The following is a 17,671-nucleotide window of genomic DNA, read 5'->3' as shown; positions in this document are numbered from 1 at the left end:
GTGAGAAAGAGTGGTGGTGGTGAGGGAGAGGGGTGAGTGATGAGGGTGAGTGGTGACGGAGAGGGGTGAGTGGTGAGTGGTGAGGGTGAGTGGTGAGCGTGAGTGGTGAGGGAGAGGGGTGAGTGGTTAGGGTGAGTGGTTAGGGTGATTGGTGAGGGAGAGGGGTGAGTGGTTAGGGTGAGTGGTGAGGGAGAAGGGTGAGGGGTGAGTGGTGAGTGGTGAGGGTGAGTGGTGGTGGTGAGGGTGAGTGGTGAGGATGATTGGTGAGGCTGATTGGTGAGTGAAAGTGGTGAGGGTGATTGGTGAGGGTGAGGGTGAGTGGTGAGGGTGAGTGGTGATGGAGAGTGGTGAGGGTGAGTGGTGAAGGAGAGAGGTGAGTGGTGAGTGGTGAGTGGTGAGCGTGAGTGTTGAGAGTCAGTGGTGAGTGGTGAGGGTGAGTAGTGAGGATGATTGGTGAGGGTGAGTGGTGAGGGTGAGCGTGAGTGGTTAGGGAGAGGGGTGAGTGGTGATGGTGAGTGGTGAGGGAGAGGGGTGAGTGGTGAGATTGAGTGGTGTGGGTGAGTGGTGAGCGTGAGTGGTGAGGGAGAGGGGTGAGTGGTTAGGGTGAGTGGTGAGGGAGAAGGGTGAGGGGTGAGTGGTGAGCGTGAGTGGTGAGGGTGAGTGGTGGTGGTGAGGGTGAGTGGTGAGGATGATTGGTGAGGGTGATTGGTGAGGGTGATTGGTGAGGGAGTGTTGAGGGTGAGTGGTGAGGGTGAGTGGTGACGGAGAGTGGTGAAGGAGAGAGGTGAGTGGTGAGCGTGAGTGGTGAGAGTCAGTGGTGAGTGGTGAGTAGTGAGGATGATTGGTGAGGGTGAGTGGTGAGGGTGAGCGTGAGTGGTTAGGGAGAGGGGTGAGTGGTGATGGTGAGTGGTGAGGGAGAGGGGTGAGTGGTGAGGGTGAGTGGTGAGCGTGAGTGGTGAGTGAGAGGGGTGAGTGGTGAGGGAGAGGGGTGAGTGGTGAGGGAGAGGGGTGAGTGGTGAGGGAGAGGGGTGAGTGGTGAGGGAGAGGGGTGAGTGGTGAGGGAGAGGGGTGAGTGGTGAGGGAGAGGGGTGAGTGGTGAGGGTGAGTGGTGAGGGAGACGGGTGAGTGGTGAGCGTGAGTGGTAAGGGAGAGGGGTGAGGGTGAGTGGTGAGGGAGAGGGGTGAGTGGTGAGGGTGAATGGTGAGCGTAAATGATGAGTGAGAAGGGTGAGTGGTGAGTGGTGAGGGTGAGTGGTGAGCGTGAGTGGTGAGGGTGAGTGGTGAGTAGTGAGGGAGAGGGGTGAGTGGTGAGTGGTGAGGTTGAGTGGTGAGCGTGAGTGGTGAGAGTGAGTGGTGTGTGGTGAGGGTGAGTGATGAGGGTGAGTGGTGAGTAGTGAGGATGATTGGTGAGGGTGAGTGGTGAGGGTGAGCGTGAGTGGTTAGGGAGAGGGGTGAGTGGTGATGGTGAGTGGTGAGGGAGAGGGGTGAGTGGTGAGGGTGAGTGGTGAGCGTGAGTGGTGAGCGTGAGTGGTGAGGGAGAGGGGTGAGTGGTGAGGGAGAGGGGTGAGTGGTGAGGGAGAGGGGTGAGTGGTGAGGGAGAGGGGTGAGTGGTGAGGGTGAGTGTTGAGGGAGAGGGGTGAGTGGTGAGCGTGAGAGGTGAGGGGTGAGAGTGAGTGGTGAGGGAGAGGGGTGAGTGGTGAGGGTGAATGGTGAGCGTAACTGATGAGGGAGAAGGGTGAGGGGTGAGTGGTGGTGGTGAGGGTGAGTGGTGAGGGTGATTGGTGAGGGAAAGTGGTGAGGGTGATTGGTGAGGGAGAGTGGTGAGGGTGAGTGGTGAGGGTGAGTGGTGAGGGTGAGGGTGAGTGGTGACGGAGAGTGGTGAGTGGTGAAGGAGAGAGGTGAGTGGTGAGCGTGAGTGGTGAGAGTCAGTGGTGAGTGGTGAGGGTGAGCGGTGAGTAGTGAGGATGATTAGTGAGGGTGAGTGGTGAGGGTGAGCGTGAGTGGTTAAGGAGAGGGGTGAGTGGTGATGGTCAGTGGTGAGGGAGAGGGGTGAGTGGTGAGGGTGAGTGGTGAGGGTGAGTGGTGAGCGTGAGTGGTGAGGGAGAGGGGTGAGTGGTGAGGGAGAGGGGTGAGTGGTGAGGGAGAGGGGTGAGTGGTGAGGGAGAGGGGTGAGTGGTGAGGGTGAGTGGTGAGGGAGAGGTGTGAGTGGTGAGCGTGAGTGGTGAGAGAGAGGGGTGAGTGGTGAGGGTGAGTGGTGAGAGAGAGGGGTGAGTGGTGAGGGTGAGTGGTGAGAGAGAGGGGTGAGTGGTGAGCGTGAGTGGTGAGGGAGAGGGGTGAGTGGTGAGGGAGAAGGGTGAGTGGTGAGGGTGAATGGTGAGCGTAAATGATGAGGGAGAAGGGTGAGGGGTGAGTGGTGAGTGTGAGTGGTGAGAGGGGTGAGTGGTGAGTGGTGAGGTTGAGTGGTGAGCGTGAGTGGTTAGAGTGAGTGAGTGGTGAGTGGTGAGGGTGAGTGATGAGGGTGAGTGGTGAGTAGTGAGGATGATTGGTGAGGGTGAGAAAGAGTGGTGAGAAATAGTGGTGGTGGTGAGGGAGAGGGGTGAGTGATGAGGGTGAGTGATGACGGAGAGGGGTGAGTGGTGAGTGGTGAGGGTGAGTGGTGAGCGTGAGTGGTGAGGGAGAGGGGTGAGTGGTTAGGGTGAGTGGTTAGGGTGATTGGTGAGGGAGAGGGGTGAGTGGTGAGGGTGAGTGGTGGTGGTGAGCGTGAGTGGTGAGGATGATTGGTGAGGCTGATTGGTGAGTGAAAGTGGTGAGGGTGATTGGTGAGGGTGAGGGTGAGGGTGAGTGGTGATGGAGAGTGGTGAGGGTGAGTGGTGAAGGAGAGAGGTGAGTGGTGAGCGTGTGTGTTGAGAGTCAGTGGTGAGTGGTGAGGGTGAGTAGTGAGGATGATTGGTGAGGGTGAGTGGTGAGGGTGAGCGTGAGTGGTTAGGGAGAGGGGTGAGTGGTGATGGTGAGTGGTGAGGGAGAGGGGTGAGTGGTGAGAGTGAGTGGTGAGGGTGAGTGGTGAGCGTGAGTGGTGAGGGAGAGGGGTGAGTGGTTAGGGTGAGTGGTGAGGGAGAAGGGTGAGGGGTGAGTGGTGAGCGTGAGTGGTGAGGGTGAGTGGTGGTGGTGAGGGTGAGTGGTGAGGATGATTGGTGAGGGTGATTGGTGAGGGAGAGTGTTGAGGGTGAGTGGTGACGGTGAGTGGTGACGGAGAGTGGTGAGGGTGAGTGGTGAAGGAGAGAGGTGAGTGGTGAGCGTGAGTGGTGAGAGTCAGTGGTGAGTGGTGAGTAGTGAGGATGATTGGTGAGGGTGAGTGGTGAGGGTGAGCGTGAGTGGTTAGGGAGAGGGGTGAGTGGTAGTGGTGAGGGAGAGGGGTGAGTGGTGAGGGTGAGTGGTGAGCGTGAGTGGTGAGGGAGAGGGGTGAGTGGTGAGGGAGAGGGGTGAGTGGTGAGGGAGAGGGGTGAGTGGTGAGCGTGAGTGGTGAGGGTGAGTGGTGAGGGAGAGGGGTGAGTGGTGAGGGTGAGTGGTGAGCCTGAGTGGTGAGGGGTGAGGGTGAGTGGTGAGGGAGAGGGGTGAGTGATGAGGGTGAATGGTGAGCGTAAATGATGAGGGAGAAGGGTGAGTGGTGAGGGTGAGTGGTGAGGGTGAGTGGTGAGTGTGAGTGGTGAGGGTGAGTGGTGAGGGTGAGTGGTGAGTAGTGAGGGTGAGGGAGAGGGGTGAGTGGTGAGTGGTGACGTTGAGTGGTGAGCGTGAGTGGTGAGGGTGAGTGGTGAGTAGTGAGGGTGAGGGAGAGGGGTGAGTGGTGAGTGGTGATGTTGAGTGGTGAGCGTGAGTGGTGAGAGTGAGTGGTAAGGGTGAGTGGTGAGTAGTGAGGATGATTGGTGAGGGTGAGTGGTGAGCGTGAGTGGTTAGGGAGAGGGGTGAGTGGTGATGGTGAGTGGTGAGGGACAGGGGTGAGCGTGAGTGGTGAGGGAGAGGGGTGAGTGGTGAGCGTGAGTGGTGAGGGTGAGTGGTGGTGGTGAGGGTGAGTGGTGAGGATGATTGGTGAGGGTGATTGGTGAGGGTGATTGGTGAGGGAGAGTGTTGAGGGTGAGTGGTGAGGGTGAGTGGTGACGGAGAGTGGTGAGGGTGAGTGGTGAAGGAGAGAAGTGAGTGTTGAGCGTGAGTGGTGAGAGTCAGTGGTGAGTGGTGAGTAGTGAGGATGATTGGTGAGGGTGAGTGGTGAGGGTGAGCGTGAGTGGTTAGGGAGAGGGGTGAGTGATGAGGGTGAATGGTGAGCGTAAATGATGAGGGAGAAGGGTGAGTGGTGAGGGTGAGTGGTGAGGGTGAGTGGTGAGTGTGAGTGGTGAGGGTGAGTGGTGAGGGTGAGTGGTGAGTAGTGAGGGTGAGGGAGAGGGGTGAGTGGTGAGTGGTGACGTTGAGTGGTGAGCGTGAGTGGTGAGGGTGAGTGGTGAGTAGTGAGGGTGAGGGAGAGGGGTGAGTGGTGAGTGGTGATGTTGAGTGGTGAGCGTGAGTGGTGAGAGTGAGTGGTAAGGGTGAGTGGTGAGTAGTGAGGATGATTGGTGAGGGTGAGTGGTGAGCGTGAGTGGTTAGGGAGAGGGGTGAGTGGTGATGGTGAGTGGTGAGGGACAGGGGTGAGCGTGAGTGGTGAGGGAGAGGGGTGAGTGGTGAGCGTGAGTGGTGAGGGTGAGTGGTGGTGGTGAGGGTGAGTGGTGAGGATGATTGGTGAGGGTGATTGGTGAGGGTGATTGGTGAGGGAGAGTGTTGAGGGTGAGTGGTGAGGGTGAGTGGTGACGGAGAGTGGTGAGGGTGAGTGGTGAAGGAGAGAAGTGAGTGTTGAGCGTGAGTGGTGAGAGTCAGTGGTGAGTGGTGAGTAGTGAGGATGATTGGTGAGGGTGAGTGGTGAGGGTGAGCGTGAGTGGTTAGGGAGAGGGGTGAGTGGTAGTGGTGAGGGAGAGGGGTGAGTGGTGAGGGTGAGTGGTGAGCGTGAGTGGTGAGGGAGAGGGGTGAGTGGTGAGGGAGAGGGGTGAGTGGTGAGGGTGAGTGGTGAGGGAGAGGGGTGAGTGGTGAGGGTGAGTGGTGAGCGTGAGTGGTGAGGGGTGAGGGTGAGTGGTGAGGGAGAGGGGTGAGTGGTGAGGGTGAATGGTGAGCGTAAATGATGAGGGAGAAGGGTGAGTGGTGAGGGTGAGTGGTGAGTGGTGAGCGTGAGTGGTGAGGGTGAGTGGTGAGGGTGAGTGGTGAGTAGTGAGGGTGAGGGAGAGGGGTGAGTGGTGAGTGGTGACGTTGAGTGGTGAGCGTGAGTGGTGAGGGTGAGTGGTGAGTAGTGAGGGTGAGGGAGAGTGGTGAGTGGTGATGTTGAGTGGTGAGCGTGAGTGGTGAGAGTGAGTGGTAAGGGTGAGTGGTGAGTAGTGAGGATGATTGGTGAGGGTGAGTGGTGAGCGTGAGTGGTTAGGGAGAGGGGTGAGTGGTGATGGTGAGTGGTGAGGGACAGGGGTGAGCGTGAGTGGTGAGGGAGAGGGGTGAGTGGTGAGGGAGAGGGGTGAGTGGTGAGGGAGAGGGGTGAGTGGTGAGGGTGAGTGGTGAGTAGTGAGGGTGAGGGAGAGGGGTGAGTGGTGAGTGGTGACGTTGAGTGGTGAGCGTGAGTGGTGAGGGTGAGTGGTGAGTAGTGAGGGTGAGGGAGAGGGGTGAGTGGTGAGTGGTGATGTTGAGTGGTGAGCGTGAGTGGTGAGAGTGAGTGGTAAGGGTGAGTGGTGAGTAGTGAGGATGATTGGTGAGGGTGAGTGGTGAGCGTGAGTGGTTAGGGAGAGGGGTGAGTGGTGATGGTGAGTGGTGAGGGACAGGGGTGAGCGTGAGTGGTGAGGGAGAGGGGTGAGTGGTGAGGGTGAGTGGTGGTGGTGAGGGTGAGTGGTGAGGATGATTGGTGAGGGTGATTGGTGAGGGTGATTGGTGAGGGAGAGTGTTGAGGGTGAGTGGTGAGGGTGAGTGGTGACGGAGAGTGGTGAGGGTGAGTGGTGAGGGTGAGTGGTGAAGGAGAGAGGTGAGTGGTGAGCGTGAGTGGTGAGAGTCAGTGGTGAGTGGTGAGTAGTGAGGATGATTGGTGAGGGTGAGTGGTGAGGGTGAGCGTGAGTGGTTAGGGAGAGGGGTGAGTGGTAGTGGTGAGGGAGAGGGGTGAGTGGTGAAGGTGAGTGGTGAGCGTGAGTGGTGAGGGAGAGGGGTGAGTGGTGAGGGAGAGGGGTGAGTGGTGAGGGTGAGTGGTGAGGGAGAGGGGTGAGTGGTGAGGGTGAGTGGTGAGCGTGAGTGGTGAGGGGTGAGGGTGAGTGGTGAGGGAGAGGGGTGAGTGGTGAGGGTGAATGGTGAGCGTAAATGATGAGGGAGAAGGGTGAGTGGTGAGGGTGAGTGGTGAGTGGTGAGCGTGAGTGGTGAGGGTGAGTGGTGAGGGTGAGTGGTGAGTAGTGAGGGTGAGGGAGAGGGGTGAGTGGTGAGTGGTGACGTTGAGTGGTGAGCGTGAGTGGTGAGGGTGAGTGGTGAGTAGTGAGGGTGAGGGAGAGTGGTGAGTGGTGATGTTGAGTGGTGAGCGTGAGTGGTGAGAGTGAGTGGTAAGGGTGAGTGGTGAGTAGTGAGGATGATTGGTGAGGGTGAGTGGTGAGCGTGAGTGGTTAGGGAGAGGGGTGAGTGGTGATGGTGAGTGGTGAGGGACAGGGGTGAGCGTGAGTGGTGAGGGAGAGGGGTGAGTGGTGAGGGAGAGGGGTGAGTGGTGAGGGAGAGGGGTGAGTGGTGAGGGTGAGTGGTGGTGGTGAGGGTGAGTGGTGAGGATGATTGGTGAGGGTGATTGGTGAGTGAGAGTGTTGAGGGTGAGGGGTGAGTGGTGACGGAGAGTGGTGAGGGTGAGTGGTGAAGGAGAGAGGTGAGTGGTGAGCGTGAGTGGTGAGAGTCAGTGGTGAGTGGTGAGTAGTGAGGATGATTGGTGAGGGTGAGTGGTGAGGGTGAGCGTGAGTGGTTAGGGAGAGGGGTGAGTGGTAGTGGTGAGAGAGAGGGGTGAGTGGTGAGGGTGAGTGGTGAGCGTGAGTGGTGAGGGAGAGGGGTGAGTGGTGAGGGAGAGGGGTGAGTGGTGAGGGAGAGGGGTGAGTGGTGAGGGTGAGTGGTGAGGGAGAGGGGTGAGTGGTGAGGGTGAGTGGTGAGCGTGAGTGGTGAGGGGTGAGGGTGAGTGGTGAGGGAGAGGGGTGAGTGGTGAGGGTGAATGGTGAGCGTAAATGATGAGGGAGAAGGGTGAGTGGTGAGGGTGAGTGGTGAGGGTGAGTGGTGAGCGTGAGTGGTGAGGGTGAGTGGTGAGGGTGAGTGGTGAGTAGTGAGGGTGAGGGAGAGGGGTGAGTGGTGAGTGGTGACGTTGAGTGGTGAGCGTGAGTGGTGAGGGTGAGTGGTGAGTAGTGAGGGTGAGGGAGAGGGGTGAGTGGTGATGTTGAGTGGTGAGCGTGAGTGGTGAGAGTGAGTGGTGAGAGTGAGTGGTAAGGGTGAGTGGTGAGTAGTGAGGATGATTGGTGAGGGTGAGTGGTGAGCGTGAGTGGTTAGGGAGAGGGGTGAGTGGTGATGGTGAGTGGTGAGGGACAGGGGTGAGCGTGAGTGGTGAGGGAGAGGGGTGAGTGGTGAGGGAGAGGGGTGAGTGGTGAGGGTGAGTGGTGAGGGTGAGTGGTGAGCGTGAGTGGTGAGGGAGAGGGGTAAGTGGTGAGGGTGAGTGGTGAGGGAGAGGGGTGAGTTGTGAGGGTGAGTGGTGAGGGAGAGGGGTGAGTGGTGAAGGTGAATGGTGAGTGTGAGTGAGGGAGAAGGGTGAGTGGTGAGGGAGAGGGGTGAGTGGTGAGGGTGAGTGGTGAGCGTGAGTGGTGATGGTGAGTGGTGAGTGGTGAGGGTGAGTATTGAGGGAGAGGGGTGAGTGGTGAGGTGGTGAGTGGTGACTGTGAGTGGTGAGGGTGAGTGGTGAGGGTGAGTGGTGCGCGTGAGTGGTGAGAGTGAGTGATGAGCGTGAGTGGTGATTGGTGAGGGTGAGTGGTGAGGGAGAGGGGTGAGTGGTGAGTAGTGAGGGTCAGTGGTGAGCGTGAGTGGTCAGGGAGAGGGGTGAGTGGTGAAGGAGAGGGGTGAGCGTGAGTGTTGAGAGTGAGTGGGGAGTGGTGAGGGTGAGTGGTGAGGGTGAGTCGTGAGTAGTGAGGATGATTGGTGAGGGAGAGTGGTGAGCGTGAGTGGTGATGAAGAGTGGTGAGTAGTGAGGATGATTGGTGAGGGTGAGTGGTTAGTGTGAGTGGTGAGGGTGAGTGGTGAGGGTCAGTTGTTGGCGTGAGTGGTGAGGGAGAGGGGTGAGTGGTGAGGGAGAGGGGTGAGCGTGAGTGGTGAGGGAGAGGGGTGAGTGGTGAGGGTGAATGGTGAGGGTGAGTGGTGAGTTGTGAGTAGTGAAGATGATTGGTGAGGGTAAGTGAGGGTGAGTGGTGAGGGCGAGTGGCGGTTGTGAGTGGTGTTTAGTGAGGGGTTAGTGGCGAGGGGTGAGGGTGAGTGTGAGTGGGGAGTGGTGAGCGGTGAGGGTGAGTGTTGAGGGTGAGTGGTGAGGGTGAGTGGTGAGTGGTGAGGGAGAGGGGTGAGTGGTGAGGGTGAGTGGTGAGGGAGAGGGGTGAGTGGTGAGGGTGAGTGGTGAGGATGATTGGTGAGGGTGAGTAGTGAGGGTCAGTGGTGAGCATGAGTGGTGAGGAAGAGGGGTGAGTGGTGAGGGAGAGGCGTGAGTGGTGAGGGAGAGGGGTGAGCGTGAGTGGTGAGAGTGAGTGGTGAGGGTGAGTGGTGAGGGTGAGTGGTGAGCGGTGAGGGTGATTGTTGAGGGTGAGTGGTGAGTGGTGAGGGAGAGGGGTGAGTGGTGAGGGAGAGGGGTGAGTGGTGAGGGTGAGTGGTGAGGGAGAGGGGTGAGTGGTGAGGGTGAGTGGTGAGGGAGAGGGGTGAGTGGTGAGGGTGAGTGGTGAGGATGAGTGGTGAATAGTGAGGATGATTGGTGAGGGTGAGTAGTGAGGGTCAGTGGTGAGCGTGAGTGGTGAGGAAGAGGGGTGAGTGGTGAGGGAGAGGCGTGAGTGGTGAGGGAGAGGGGTGAGCGTGAGTGGTGAGAGTGAGTGGGGAGGGTGAGGGTCAGTGGTGAGTGGTGAGGGAGAGGTTTGAGTGGTGAGGGAGAGGGGTGAGCGTGAGTGGTGAGAGTGAGTGGTGAGTCGTGAGTAGTGAAGATGATTGGTGAGGGTGAGTGAGGGTGAGTGGTGAGTGGTGAGGGCGAGTGGCGGTTGTGAGTGGTGTTTAGTGAGGGATGAGTGGTGAGGGTGAGCGTGAGGGGTGAGTGGCGAGGGTGAGTGGTGAGGAAGAGTGGTGAGGGTGAGGGTCAGTGGTGAGCGTGAGTGGTGAAGGAGAGGTTTGAGTGGTGAGGGTGAGTGATGAGCGTGAGTGGTGAGAGTGAGTGGTGAGAGTGAGTGGTGAGTGGTGAGGGTGAGTGGTGGAAAGTGAGGATGATTGGTGAGGGTGAGTGGTGAGCGTGAGTGGTGAGGGAGAGGGGTGAGTGGTTAGGGTGATTGGTGAGGTAGAGGAGTGACTGGTGAGGGAGAAGGGTGAGTGGTAAGGGTGAGTGGTGAGGATTAATGATGAGCGGTGAGGGTGAGTGGTGAGTGGTGAGGGAGAGGGGTGAGGGTGAGTGGTGAGGATGAGTGGTGAGCGTGAGTGGTGAGAGTGAGTGGTGAGGGTGAGTGGTGAGGGTGAGGATGATTGGTGAGGGTGAGTGGTGAGCGGTGAGGGAGAGGGATGAGTGGTTAGGGTGATTGGTGAGGGAGAGTGGTGAGTGGTAAAGGGTGAGGGTGAGTGTGAGTGCTGAGGGTGATTGGTGAGGGAGAGTGGTGAGGGTGATTGGTGAGGGAGAGTGGTGAGGGTGAGTGGTGACGGAGAGGGGTGAGTGGTGAGGTTGAGTGGTGAGAGTGAGTTGTGAGTGGTGAGTGGTGAGTGTGAGTGGTGAGGGTGAATGGTGAGCGTGAGTGGTGAGAGTGAGTGGTGAGGGTGAGTGGTGAGAGGGAGTGGTGAGGGTGAGTGGTGAGGGTCAGTGGTGAGTGGTGGTGGTGAGGGTGAGTAGTGAGAGTGAGTGGTGAGTGTTGTGGGTGAGTGGTGAGGGTGAGTGGTGAGTGTGAGTGGTCAGGGTGAGTGGTGGTGGTGAGTGGTGAGGGAGAGTGGTGAGGGAGAGTGTTGAGGGTGTATATTTTTTTGCCTATGATGACAGCAGTACATGCTGGCCTTTTGTATGTTAAATGTAAAAGCTAAATGTGTGAATGTGTGTGTCTGTTGGAAATGTCAAGCCAAGCTTGGCGACACGCAGATTTTAAAACGGGAATAGGGCAATTCTAAAGTAATCTACAACCTTCGATGAGTCCTTTGCGCGATTCAAAGAATCGATTCCTGGCGTGTTGGGGGTTTACATTTTGAATGACAGAGTTTTATTTTCATTGGTATGTTATGTTTTAATGTTTTCAGGAGTTTTTGATTATATTTTTGCCCCGGTCAACGCCGGATATTTCCCGTTCATTGCAGGTTATATCGACTATAACCAACTTATAGTAAACGGGAATCGGCCGATTCTAAAGGAGTCTACAACCTTCGATTCCTTTGCGCAATTCAGAGAATCGATTCTTGGCTCGGTCAGGTTTAAACATTTTATTACACATTTGTATTTTCATTGGTATGTTATGTTTTAAGGTTTTCAGACGATTTTAAATGTATTTTTCCCCCGGGCAACGCTGGGTATATCGAGTTTATAGCACAAAGTCTTCGCCTGACACGTGTGGGGTGTCGAGGCCTAGTACCGTGCAGAGCCTCCGGCCTCGCCTAGATTGCCCACCCAGCCGAGGCTGGGTGCTGGGGCCACCCCCCCCCACCCCGCGCTAGAATAATACTGTCTAATCGCTATAATTTTATTATCTACAAACCCTATAATAGTAATTGCGCACACTGGAGTGGGGGGAGTGAAGAGGACGTGAAACCTTGATGAATTTACCTCAGTGTCGCGTGTTAATGCGTGTGCATATTTTTTCCGGGAATTAAAAATGGCGTCCACCCCGCAGCGACGGCGTTGCTGCCCGTGTCCAGGGGCAACCGCCCTGGTCGGCATCTCGCGCATGCGCAACGGCGTGCTTCGTCACGTGCCGGTCGGCAATAGTAAATAAATAAATAAAGAGAAATCGCTCTAAATCGATAATCGGACAAATTTAGAGTTTAGAGACGAAAAATCGGAAATGCCTATGTTCACCGCGGGGCACGGGACGTGGCCCGGCAAAAAATTATCGTCCTAAACCCCACGGCCCGAGCGCCAAATCCCTCGCAAGCGAGCGTACGCAGACAGACAGACGGACAGACAGACAAAAAGTGACGTTTATAGGTAAGATATATTAGGTTTCGATTTAAAGCTTTCGTGACTGCAGGGATTCATCTTCTTGGTTCTTTCGGTAAAGTCACGTAGAAGGGAAGTAATAAAATAATAAAAATGAAACATAATAAAATAATATAATAATATAATATAATAAAATAATATAATAATATAAAATAATTATTTTATTTTATTATGTTTTATTTTTATTATTTTATTACTTCCCTTCTACGTGACTTTACCGAAAGAACCAAGAAGATATATTAGGTTATAACACTGGTCAACACACTTTTTCTGGCATAAGGTATTCCAACGGTTTTAAGGTAATTTTGGGGTGCTGATTACAAATCTGGCATCAGTTTTTGTCTTATCACATGAGGTTTTTGAGATATAAAATATTGCATTTTCAAGAAAAACTGCAGAAGAAAAATATTAAATAAATGTGGATATCTATATAAAATTATATTATAAACACACTATCCTAAAAATACAGCACCATATTTTAACACTAAAGCAGTCATTGACTCGCAACAACTTGCAATCATAAGTAACAGAGTTAATTTCGGGTAAAATCAATGAAAATGGGGTATGCCAATAGCATAAATCTGAGATCGGATTTGGAATCAGCACCCTGAAATTTGTCTAAAACAGCTGCAAAAGTCCAGGCCAGAAAAAAATGCTTTATTTTTGTTGACCAGTGTAATGGGTCCTTATGGGAGAATATGTTTTGATATACGGTACGATGTTTCGCTTTACGTTCAGGTTTTCAAGAATGCAACCAAAACTTATATCGAGGTTCGTGCAAAGTTTGCTCGTAGCCGTATAAATACATTGGTAAAATTATAGTGTTGCTACATGTAGGTGGTATAAAATTAATGCTCTGGCCCATGGACGTATTGCACGCACGTATGTACTTGTTGTGGGCATCAGACCCGACTCCATCCCATCTCAAGCCCATTCAGGCAGGGTCCCCTCTGAGTACTCTCAGTGGCGAAGCTGTTGAGTGCGCAGGTGGTGCAAATGCCCTGTCCGTCCATCCGTAAAGTAACGTGGGGTCGCGGTAACTAACTTAAGGGTTGATCCGATTTGAGTGAAACTCGTGTAAAGTTGCGCTGCTGGTGGGGACTCAACCTAGAGAAACCCAGCCACATCCATCAATTGGTCGCCGCCCGAAACTTGGTGATAAGACACCAGCGATAATTATTGAGGGTTTCAAACCGAAGCGGTGATGCCGCACGCTCCCAGAAAAAGGCAGACGTCATGATCGGCGAAAACAAACGCTCTGGGGACGAACCTGCGTGTCAGGGGAGAGCATGTGTAAATAATACATGTGCATGGCTGGTTTCTCTTCCATATAGAGCGTGACCCGCTGTCACCCCATACAGGTACTCGCCGTTCAAATCCCAGGAGATACTGGAGCAGCAGTTCAAGAAGATTCATGGATCTTCCGGTACTCGTATAATTTTTGTCACGAGGCGATACGGTGCGTCCCATTATTTTGCCGTCTGTCTTCCCTCGCAATCGTGTTTGGAGGGTTTTTCATATATTTTACTACAACTTTCTTCGGCTGCAGTAAATTCACCGTGGCTCGCCACTTTTCCTGCAGTGTAGAGACAGCTGCTGCTGGTGAGGAGGGGTTCCCCTTGCCTGGCCTGCCACAGTGCAATGGAATTGTTTCTATGAAACAATTTTACATTTAAGCCACTGATATATACATGCAAATTCTTATCTATGGATCTCTGTATGAGTCTCTGGGTCCCTGTATGAGTCTTGGCTCTCTGTGTAAGTCTCTGGGTAAATCTTTGGGCCTGCTGAGTCTTCTGGTATATTTGTGAGTCTATTGGTCTCTTTGTAGTGGGTTCAATCAGGTGCACACTATAACTTGGAGTCAACACGGTTTATTAACTAACATCACATAACCCTTAACGGAATAACAACCGTTCCTACACTTAGCTCTATAAACTTGGAGTAGGTGGCTATTTACATTCTGGATGGGCAACGACAAACCGGACCAGGTCAGCCAATGCGCTGCCTGGTCCACGTGCGCGGAGACCCGCCGACGACGAAGGTTTCTTCCAGCAGCATCGACCCCGGTCCACCCCCCCCCCCGGCGCTCGGCTTTTATCCTTACGGCATGGCCAGGCCCCGCCTTTGGCCACACCTCTTTTCCCGATCTTTTGTGAGGGTTCAGGGCCCACACTCTTTGGTTCTTTCGGTAAAGTCAACCTCAACCCTGGCACCCCCCGTCCACACCACTGCCGGTCACGTGCCCCTTCCTCTTTACCCAGCCTCCCCTGGTATGCCCATCCAGTGTCTGGGGAGAGGCTCCACCCCAACAGTACCACCCACACGGTACTGTCTCTACACAACGGTACTCATACCAATGACACTACATATTTGTGAGTCTGGGTCTCTGCACAAGTTTATAGGGCTCTGTGAAAGTCTATGGGTCTCTGTGTGAGGCTAGGATTCTCTCTGAGTTAATCTGGCCCTGTGTGATTCCTTATACATTTGCAGGCCAGTTGTATAAACTTTATGCCACATAGGGGACAGCTGCCAGTGGGGGTTTTCCTTGTATAAACTGCAGTAGGACAGTGGAGTAGTTGAGATGAGAAGATTTCAGGTGCTTGGAGTTGCTCAGACGTTTAAGCAAGCGCCATTATCTATGCAAACCCTTTAGCTTGGTGGTCATAGACTGACATGCAAGTCTCATGTAGCCCGTATGCCCAGCCACCGTATTTCCAAGTAGCTTCTGTTTGGCCAGAGAGATGGGATAAATGGGTACGACATGGGCTGGAGAAAAGATGAACTGATGCGGTACAGGCAGGTATAGAGCTGAGTGGACTTGCCGATGGTACCAGCGGTGTCGAGATCTGTCACTGTGGAGGAGGCTCGTGAAGGAGGCTACTGAGCAGTTTGAGGCAGTCGCCGTCCTGCATCAACGGAGGGTGGAGGAGTAATGCTCACAACAACAAGCAGAGCGCTGGGTGGCTAAAACACAGCAAGTTGGTACAGTAGGGGGCACACGTAGTGCATCTGCTAGTTATGAGTCAGTCAACCCATGACACCTGCCTATCTCCTGTAACCTGCCAGCAGTGAGCCTTCGACACTTCATGTGGCCTAGAAGTGCACCTAGCCTTGCACAAGTGCTGTTTGTCACCACGACTCAGTTTTATTTTAATTAATTTTGATGTTTTACCTACGTGACTTTACCGAAAAAACCTAAGAATATCAGTTGATATATTTTTCGTGCAATATCACTTTCTCACGTGACGCTGTTTTATTCTGATTTCTATTTGCTGCATTGCTGTCCTCTCTTATTTTATTTGCTTTTGTCTTTTCTGTGACCCAGGTCACTTACTGTTGCACATGGGACTCCTCTTACTACTTGAGTTATTATCTTGTTACACAATCAACTTCAGCTCACCTACTCATGCACTCACCCCTTTACTCACCCATTCACTCACTCAACCACTCACCCACTCAAATAATTTATTCACCCACTCATTCACCCATTCACTTACCCATTCACTCACTCATTCACCCAGTCCTTCACCCATGTACTCATTCACTCACTCACCCACCCACTCACCCTTTCACCCACTTACAAATGAGGCTCCTCTATCCTGGTCACTGGATTTCTCGCCGTGTGACACAAAATCACCTTCACTCATTCACTCGCTCATTCACTCACTTGCTCCCTCACCCATTAACTAATTCACTCACTCACCCATTCACCCACTCTTGCAACTGAGACTATCCTGGTCACTGGAGATCTCACCTGGCAACACAAAATCAACTTGAACTGAGAGGCAAACGGCGGCCGTCGTTGCTGTTGCTTTATAGGAACCCTCGTCATGGTCTACAACCTCATGCTGATGGATGACGGGGAGTCTGAGCTGGACATCACCTCTGATCCTCAGGACATCCTCATGCGGGGTGTGCAGAGGGACTTGAGGTGGGTGCGAGTGGGAGGGCTACCCCTGGGAATTAACAATCCCAACGTGGCCATTATACACCTCCTGTGTTCGATTCCCAGGTATTCCTGTAAAGGGTGAAGCCCTTTTACAAGTACTGAGGGGAGTTGGTGGGGGGGCAAACTGGGATCGCTGGGGTTCCTATGGGTGCCGCAGTGGTGAGATGTTATTGCTCCCGCCTGGTATGAAGGAGGTTGTGGGTTCGGTCCCGACCCTGATACCTGTATATTTAGAGTTTGCATGTTCTCCCCGTGGTTGCGTGGAATTTTCACCGGGTCCTTCGGTTTTTCCCTCCAAATTTCAAATAAACACGCAGTTAGAGTATATTGGGTGCTATGCATTCTACGTGATAAGCCACTTAATTGAGCTATCATTTGTGGCCCGGTCACTTCTGAAAAAGAGCTATATAGCTCAGTGGGCCTTACCAGGTAAAACAAAAATAGTTTTCTGTTTAGTTTCCCAGTGCATGGCTTGCTGCCTCACTCAGACTCGACCGGCGCTCATTTCGCAAAGCCGATCACTGATGGAAAGCCTCTCCCTCCAGCCCGGGTCCAGGCACCTCGTTACCTTTCTCTTCATTCCAAATTCAGTTCTTGAATCTGCAAAACAGTCCTCTTCCTATCCCTCATCTCTTCCCTTGTCCCTCATTCCCAACGACTCTTCTCCACCATCAACAACTCACTCCATCCCTCTGCTTCTACATTCTCCTCTCCTCCCAGTGCCCCTTCCCCTCTAGCCTTCACTCATTGTTTTTCCTCTGAGGTTGAGCTCATTTGTTGTCCCTTCAGCCTCCCCCCACTGCTCGGTCTGCTGCACTCTCCTCTCCTCCCTGCGTCACTGCACCTCTCTCCGCCATCACCCTGACATCTTCATCTGAGCTCTCTGTTGTCATTTCCAAAACTCGTCCCCTATCTCCTCCCCCCGTGACCCCATTTCTGCCTCCCTTCTTCCTTGCCTCCCCCTCTATATCATTTCCTACCTTGTGGTCATTTTTCACTCCTAAGGTGACTTCCCTCTTCTATATTAAAATCTGCTATTATTTTTCCTCTGCTCAAAAGACCTTCCCTTGACCCCACCATTTTCTTCCGCCTTTTCTAAAATTCTGGAACGCCTTGTTCATAACCAGCGCTCACTCCGCATGTCTTCACATTTCCTGGATCTACAATTTCACTAAAACAGCCCATCTAAATGTCTAGAACCATCTTGCAAATTCCTTCCATGCCAGTCATCTATTCTCATGCATCTTGACCTTTGACACTGTAGTTCACCCCCCTCTTCTTTCCACTCTCCAAGCTCAGCAGCTCTGGCCACCCCCTCTCCTGGCTCAAGTCTCACCTCACACATCCTCCAATCACTCCATACTCCCACGCTTCACTCTCAGTGTTGGTGTTCTGCAGGGTTCGGTTCTGGGTCCCTTACTGTTCTCTCTTATATTTCACCACTTGAATCGTTCTGCTTTCCTCATCATTTCTTTGCTGATGATACACAAATCTTATTTCCTTAATCTACCCCCTGTGACTTTTCCTCTCGTATCTCCTGTCTGGCAGCCATCCAATCCTGGATTGTGCCTCAGTCTCTCAATCCTTCCAAGCTAACAATCATTTTCATTCCGGCCTCTTGCTTTCATGCTCCCATCACAACCATCTCCTCCTCTCTCTTTCTCCTGTTTTCTCTGCCCTCAAACTTGTTGTCACTTTTGAGTCTTCCCTGACTTTTTCCACCCACATCTCCACTTCTACTCACATCTGCCACTTTCATTTATTCAACATTAGGAAAATCTGCCCTCATTTAATTTCTGCCACCAAACTCCTGGTTCATTCTGTGATCTTTAACCATCTGGACTACTACTTATTCTTGGTGTGGTGTGTAAACATCGGCATTAGGGAGACAAAGGTGGCCGGACATGGCGTTGGTTTGTTTCGTAAAGATCAGCACTGGGGAGACACAAAGGTGGCCGGGAGCAGTGCTGGTCACACCGACCCCCCCCCCCCATGTTCATATCGGTGCTCGGTTCCAGCCGTCGGTAACAGTACTTGGGATCTGTGTCTCTGTACAGCACCCCTCCGGAGCGGGTGTCGTTCCGCGCGTACCTTGCCACCCTCTACCTGAAGCCGCGTATGCGCCTCTACCTGCAGCACCAAAAGGTCATCACCAAGAGGCTGGACCACGACCTCTACAGACCCTGGTACGGACCGTGCCTCCTTCAGATGAACCACGTGGCCTTTTTGCTGTTACTGCTCATGGTG

General features: G+C 53.7%; 1 protein-coding gene across 4 annotated transcripts in view; it reads left to right on the top strand.

The window, feature by feature from the left end:
* LOC144734721 (ATPase MORC2-like) overlaps positions 1 to 17,671 on the top strand; it is a 110,225-nt gene that overhangs the window by 42,688 nt on the left and 49,866 nt on the right. For all 4 annotated transcript variants that reach the window (XM_078617052.1, XM_078617051.1, XM_078617049.1 and 1 more), the window contains exons 8-10: positions 12,834 to 12,898; positions 15,295 to 15,406; positions 17,482 to 17,610. In XM_078617052.1, the coding sequence (XP_078473178.1) occupies positions 12,834 to 12,898; positions 15,295 to 15,406; positions 17,482 to 17,610 (306 nt within the window). The remainder of the gene's footprint in view (positions 1 to 12,833; positions 12,899 to 15,294; positions 15,407 to 17,481; positions 17,611 to 17,671) is intronic.

Source organism: Lampetra planeri, chromosome 52 (genome assembly GCF_965212315.1).
Source record: "Lampetra planeri chromosome 52, kcLamPlan1.2.h2, whole genome shotgun sequence".
NCBI lineage: Eukaryota > Metazoa > Chordata > Hyperoartia > Petromyzontiformes > Petromyzontidae > Lampetra > Lampetra planeri.
The sequence above is the reverse complement of the archived record's forward strand: the minus strand, read 5'-3'. Positions and strand labels throughout refer to the sequence as shown.